Genomic DNA, 6876 nt, shown 5'->3' with positions numbered 1-6876 from the left:
GGGGTCTAAAAGCTGTGGCGGTGGAGGTGGCAATGGAAGAGGTGGGGGTGGTGGCGGTATGTATGGAGGGGGAATGCCAGGAGGTAATTCAATTTCTTTTGACCTCTTTTTCTTCCTCTCGGTATTGAGAGCAAATAATTTTGCCCTTGTCTCTCCTCTTATCCAGAGGGCTGCATATTCACTTTCTTCTAGATTAAAGGGTTCTTTTGAATTAACGTAAATATTTAGGGCCTGACAGATCCAATCCTCAGAAGACCCAAATACTGGCCAATATAACTGATCCCCTCTTATTTGTTCCCCCCCCCCAAACTTCCATGCAGTAATGAGCCATTTTCACTTTATCTTTTCCCTTCCTAGAAGGAAAGGCATTCCAATATTTAATCATTAAGCCTAATGGACTATCCTCTGAAATATGGGGAAGTTTTACAGGGATTCCCCCACCCATGGGTTCAGCAGGCTTGCTTTTCCTCTGACCCATCTTCTGGAGTACCTTCTCTCACACACACACTTGCTTCCCTCAATTCGTGGCCCAGTCCGTCGCCGGATATGGGAACCGCACTACTATGAGGTCCGCACTTGCTTGGGGAGTCCGAGCTGCCGGCTCCCCTCTCATACACCACACTCGTCACACTCCAGGATCCCCGACCCCCGACCAGGCGGTCCCATTCTCCCAGAACACGCCTCCTCTGGACACCCGGTCCTTCGGAAAATACTTACACCATCCGGTGTCTTCACCTGGGGCTTCGTGCACAAAGATTAAGGGGGTAGCCGGCAGTTCCTTGCTTGCTATCGGATTTTAGGTTCGTCGGTCGGAGTCCGGGGAGGAGTGTCCCCGTAAGGCCACTGTTAAAGCAAAGGCAGTGGGGCGCCTCCTTAGGAGACCTCCTCTCCGGGTGTTCCGATCCCAGTCATGGCACCAAATTTGTTATAAGTTGAGGGGAATAATTTGATTCAGCCTGTTAAGATCAATTAATAATTTTATTAATTACAGCAAGCGATAGCAAGCAAAACAGCGCTGGGTTCAGCTGGGAGCCTGGCTCCGCCAAAAGCTGACAACCTTTCCTTCTCTTCAGTCCCTTTTCATCTTGCATAAGTGGGGGTGATGAGTCTCGTTCCACCGTGGTTATCAGTCCCAAAAACAATGGATTTCACAAGTGGGGTGGTGTGTCTCTTTCCACTGGGGTTTATCAGTTTTCAGCAACAATGGGTTTCCACTGCGGTTATCAGTTCCAGCCAGTCCTGCAAAATCTTTCACAATCTTTGTTTGTGGTTACCAGTCAAGCCTGCAAATTCCATGTCCCGACTTCCCCCCCTTCTATCCTAATTTCATACTTTTGATGAACAAACAAGTCAATGCAGTTTCTCACAGCGGGGAAGACTCCAGACTCCAAATCATGCCGTTCACGACGGGAGGAAGAAGGATTTCTGCATCGCTGTTTGGCGGCAGGAACCCGCTGGAGCACGGAGAAAAGAGGAGACTCCAGTGTTCACAAGAGGCCCGAACGGCGAGTGTGGACATGACCGGAGCCAGCAACTGGAAGTGGGGGTGCTGCCACGCTGAATAAAAGTGACAGGAGCGCCCCACGGAGGTGGTTGAGGTAAGCCGCAAACAGAGAGGGTCAAAACAATGAATGGGGATATGCAAGTCTCATTGTGGCTCCTTTTGCATATTCTCTCAAAGAGAGCTGAAAAAGTGAAAGAGGCTGATTTAGAGCAGCTGGTTTTGTGGGCAAGGAACAAAAGCAAGTTGCAAAAGCCTTTGCTGATTTTTAGTGAAACCAAATGGCAAGAACTGGGGCAGTTGCTTTGGGACGCCGTGGTGGAGGGCGGAAAGGACAAGAAAATGGTACTGGAGTTCGGAGGCATTTGGAAAAAAGTTTTACATACGTTGCAAAGCATGGCCGCGGAGAAAAAGGCCACAGAGGCTGCCGTTCAGGCATTTGAGCGGTCCACACCAGAACAGGTAGAGGTCCAGAAGCCATCTCGGGTTGAAAAATTTTTTACTGTTTATAATATGCGGCCAGTGCGAGGGCAGAAGGCTCCAGTCAGTCCCTCTGTTAAGGAAATTGTCGCTCGTATAGACGCGGGTGCAGAGCCAGGCAGCGCGGGACGGGGTGGCCCCGGGCTGACCGGACCGGAACGCACGGGTGCAAACGGCAGCGCGTTCGCGGCGGAAGTTCGCCCGCACACAGCGGATGTTAACAGCTCGGCGGTCCCGCGGAGTGAGGCGAAACCGGAAGTGGCCCCACCGTGTCCTTCGGGAGGCGGGGTGACACCTGAGGAGGCAGGCGGAGTTGGTGACGAAACGGGGCTGAGTCAGGAGGCGGAACACAGGGGCGGAAATCAAGGCGGAGACCAGGGCGAAGACGGGAGCGAGGCAGCGCCGGCCCTTCACCCCCCCTGCACATGCAGCGGCGGCGGCGGTGGCGGCGGCGCGCGTGCGCAGAGGTGTGGCTCAACGGTACCCGGCAGCAGCAAACACCCCGGCGTGGCTTGCGGGGGCTGAACGCAGCTGTGCTTCCGAAATGGCAGAAGCAGCTACTCAGACAACAGCAGTGCAGACCCCTGCCGCAGGCAGCCCCCACCCCACGACAGTAGCTCTGCGCTGCCCACTTCCACCAGGCTCCGATTCCAATGACTCAGACTCCCCTGATGTCGATTGTCGCAGGAAGAAGCGATCACAAAATAAGATACAAAAACCAAATATATTACAGCAAAAAATAGCCCAACTTGCCACTCTTTCAAATCATCAGGTCAAACCAGTGGAACCCTCCACTGAGCAGAAGTTGGGATTGCCAGCTGTTTTAAAAAATCCATTGCAGTCGCGATGGGCTTCAGTGGTAAAGGACGCTATTTTAGATGGTGACTGGAAGGCTGTCAGCTCCTTGGCCTGTCCTGTCATAGTATCTAATGGGAATGCCGTGTGGGAGCCGCATGAGTGGAAAATCCTACAATCAGCTAAGCAGACAGTCACAACTTATGGGATCAGGTCAGAAGCAGCAAGGAACATCATTTAATATATATTTACAGCACATGTGCTTTGTCCCGCTGATTCATCTAATACTGCCTCCCTGCTCCTGACACCTTCGCAGTTCCTCATGTTTAAAAGGGAATGGAGATGTTTGGCAATTGAGGAGGCCAGCAGACATACAGTGGTGGTAGATCCTCTTTATGGAATTCAGCCAGATATGCTGACTGGGCATGGACCATATGCAACCAACAGAGTGCAACTTACCTGCCCCATTGAAATACATCAATTGTCACAGAAGCTGTCCCATCAAGCTTTGCTTTTGGTACCAGATAAGAAGAAATCAGCATCCTATGTGACCATAAAGCAAGGAGCCACCAAACCATTTGAACAATTCATTGATAGGCTGTCAGCTGCCTTGAAAGATGCTCCTGATGTGCCACCAGATGTTCAAGATCATTTATTCAGCTCACTTGCTTTTGAAAATGCTAACTCAAATACAAGAACCATCTTAGCCACCCTTCCTCAAGGCTGTCCCGTCGATAAGATGCTTGTTAGAGCCACATGTGCAGAATACAGCAACCAAGCTGCGGCATTCACAGCAACTATCCAAGATGCTATGCAACAACAAGGACACATGATTGCAGCTGCCTTGTCAAGCAGCAATGGTAATAAGTCTCTCCATTGCAGCAAAAGTCAACCTAACCTTAGATCATCTAAAACCAATTGCTTTCAATGTGCTGGAACAGGTCATCTCCAGCGAGACTGCCAAAAGATTGTGTGGTGTCACAGGTGCGACACTGACAATCATGCTACAGAAGCTTGTCACAGAGCGGGAAACGGCCAGCGCAGCGCGTCAAGGCAGCGCATGAAGAAATAAATTGATGTCCTGACCCCACAGACTCCAAGAACGGCTTCCTATTAAACAATCAACCTGCCACCTGGGGAAGTCTTGGAATCGATGTGGCCACAGCAATAGAAGTCACTCTGAATGATACAAAGGTAACCTTAATTCCTACCAATGTATATGGTCCAATGTACAGCACAACTTCTCTAGTTGGAGGTTTGTTGCTGGGGAGATCTTCCAAACGTAAACAAGGTGTGATTGTGATTCCCGGCGTCATTGATGCAGACTTCACCGGTCAAGTGAAAATAATGGTTCATGCCTTACAACCACCTGTGACAATTCCCAAAGGAAGCAAGATTGCCCAAATTGTAGCAATTGAAAATTTCCTGCCACATCGCCAGCGCCCAAAAGAGCCAACTGCATCTGAAAGACAAGACAATGGCTTTGGATCAACTGGCCATGATGTCTTCTTTACAATTAACCTGAAAGATCGTCCATACAAGAAAGTACAACTACAATGTGGTTCACGCTGCTTTCAATTAGAACCAATGCTTGATACAGGAGCAGATGTCTCAATTATCAATCAGATGTACTGGCCATCCAACTGGTCTTTGCAAGCTCCGAGTTCCCACATTGTAGGAGTGGGTGGAATGAAGATTCCTTCAGTAAGCAGAGACCCCATCAGCATCATTTTTTAAGACAATCAAGTTATCGTGACTCAAGTATATGTCATGCCTTTACCCAAACTGCTTCCAGGACTGATAGGCAGAGATGTGCTCTCCCAGCTTGGGATGGTTTTGACCACCTGTCATGGTTTGACACTGGCACAATGCCAGTGCCCCCATGAAAATGTGATCCCTCCCTTGAATGCTGTGAAGTGGAATCTAGAACAGAGCAAAGCAGGCCCAAGCTTAATAACCGGAAAAAAAACTTTATTAAGCTACTACTACAAAAGAAAAGAGAAAACTAAAGAAGGGAAAAAAAACCCACACAAAGATCAAATGAAAACCTTGCGAAGCATTCCTCCCCCCACCACCCAACTCCAACAAACCACAGTGAGACACAATCTGACCCCAATCAGGTTTCCACCCTCCAGACAATCAATACTCAGTCTATCGAGGGAACAGAGTCTCTCCTGTGCCACAGACCCCCCAAGAAACACAGATGTCACATCCTGTGTTTCCATGTCACACATGGCACCTCCCGGAGAAAAAGTTTGACATGGTGACCCTTCTCCTTTCCATGCACAGTGCTCTCACCACCAATGCATGGATGGACAGACTGCTTTTAGGATTTTTCCTTTCAAGGATGCCCTGCCAAGAGGGGAGAAAACAACAGTTCAGTTTTTCATATTTTGGGACCACAGTCTCCCCCCATTTTCCCCTGGGGCCGAGGGCTCAAGAACAGAGATCTTCTTCTCTTCTCTTTTCTTTCCAGGACAGGGGGCGCCACCACAAACCCCCTAACCTTTTCTCCGTTCACTCCACTTTTGTCTTTTTCCCACCTGAAGCAGGTGTCTTGACTCACTGGCATCCTCCCAAAACACAGTCTCTCTTAGAGGAGAAGATTGGTTCAGGTTGTGGCTAACACGGAAAAGTCCAGCCAAAAGCCACTCCTTGTCCCCCTCCCATCTAGAATTCTTCCTTCTAACATCCCAGGGTCCAAGGTGTCCCTCTTCCTCTCTTTAAAACTGAGGAGGGGAAGGAAAAAATTCACAAGCTTTCATTTCTCAAGGAAGGGTTAAAAGTCCAAACTCCCAGGATGGCTCGATGCCCGGACATCCAGCAACTCCCACGCACTGGGCACCTTGCAGCTCCCCCCGCTCCTCCTTCCTCGCGGTGGAATTGCTGACAGAACTGCCGGTGTCTCTTTCTCTCTCCCTCTCGGGAGAGAAACTCTGGGGGGGGGGATGGAGACATCCCAGATTTCTTCCACCCTTCCATCTGCAGGGGCCAGCCTGGTTCCAGTCTTTCCACCACCCTTGGGGCCTACCTTCGTCAGTCCATAGGGCTTCCCCTCCCCCGCCCAGCTCGTTGCTGGGCAGGGGAGGTTTGCACTACACGCTGACCGGAACCAAAAAGAGTGAATTCCCCTGGGAATTCTGCTTTCAACCCCTCTGTGTTCTCAGAGGCGTGTCCACCTTCAATTGGTCAACATCCAAATTGACCTCTTCCTTCCGGAAAAGTTCTCTTTCCTTGTCAAACCACGACACCACCGATCAGCATTTTCCATGATGGCCACTGCAGAGCAGCCTCCCATCCTCAAAATTACCTGGTTGACTGAAACACCCATGTGGATTGAGCAGTGGCCAATATCAGAAGAACGGCTGCAAATTTATGACCAATTAGTACAAGACCAACTTGAAGCTGGACACGTTCGACCCTCTGTCAGTCCATGGAACACCCTGATTTTCATTGTTCCCAAGAAATCAGGAAAATGGAGATTGGTGCATGATTTACGAAATGTGAATGAACAGATAGAGGCAATGGGTGCTTTGCAACCTGAGCTGCCAGCACCAACCATGATTCCACAAGGGTGGAGCATTGTTGTCATTGATCTAAAGGACTGTTTGTTTACCGTTCCTCTTCATCCACAAGATACCCAGCGATTCGCCTTCACCGTGCGATCTATCAACAGAGCAGCACCAGCAAAACTATATGAGTGGGTTTCTGTCCCTTGAGGAATGCACAATTCTTTGACCATGTGTCAGCTGTTTGTTGACTGGGCCCTGCGACCAATTCGTCGACATTTCTCCAATGCGATGATTTATCACTATATGGATGACATTCTCATTACCACCAAACAGCCGTTGGCAAATGCAAACTTGAATTGGCTCTTTTCACAACTTAAAAAGCATGGATTGACAGTGTCCCCAGAAAAAATACAGTGATCAGCCCCCTGGAAATACTTAGGCTGGCTGATCACAGATGCACAAATTTGACCCCAGAAACTTACCTTACATGTTAACATTTCTACTTTACATGATGCCCAGAGACTCTTTGGAGACCTGCAGTGGGTTTGTACCATTGTAGGAATCACCAATGATGATCTGCAACAATTT

The 6876-nt window shown here is 49.4% G+C and overlaps 1 protein-coding gene across 1 annotated transcript; it reads left to right on the top strand.

The window, feature by feature from the left end:
• Positions 1 to 942: 942 nt before the first annotated feature.
• Positions 943 to 4513, top strand: LOC146763066 (uncharacterized). Its single transcript, XM_085571332.1, is given in 3 exon segments — positions 943 to 2395; positions 2397 to 3636; positions 3870 to 4513. Coding segments are annotated over 3 exon segments (2652 nt in total). The 5' UTR covers positions 943 to 1627.
• Positions 4514 to 6876: the final 2363 nt, after the last annotated feature.

Source organism: Lonchura striata, chromosome W, assembly GCF_050655825.1.
Source record: "Lonchura striata isolate lonStrDom1 chromosome W, ASM5065582v1, whole genome shotgun sequence".
Taxonomy (NCBI): Eukaryota; Metazoa; Chordata; class Aves; order Passeriformes; family Estrildidae; genus Lonchura; species Lonchura striata.
Note: the sequence above shows the minus strand (reverse complement) of the source record. Positions and strands in the feature narration are given on the sequence as shown.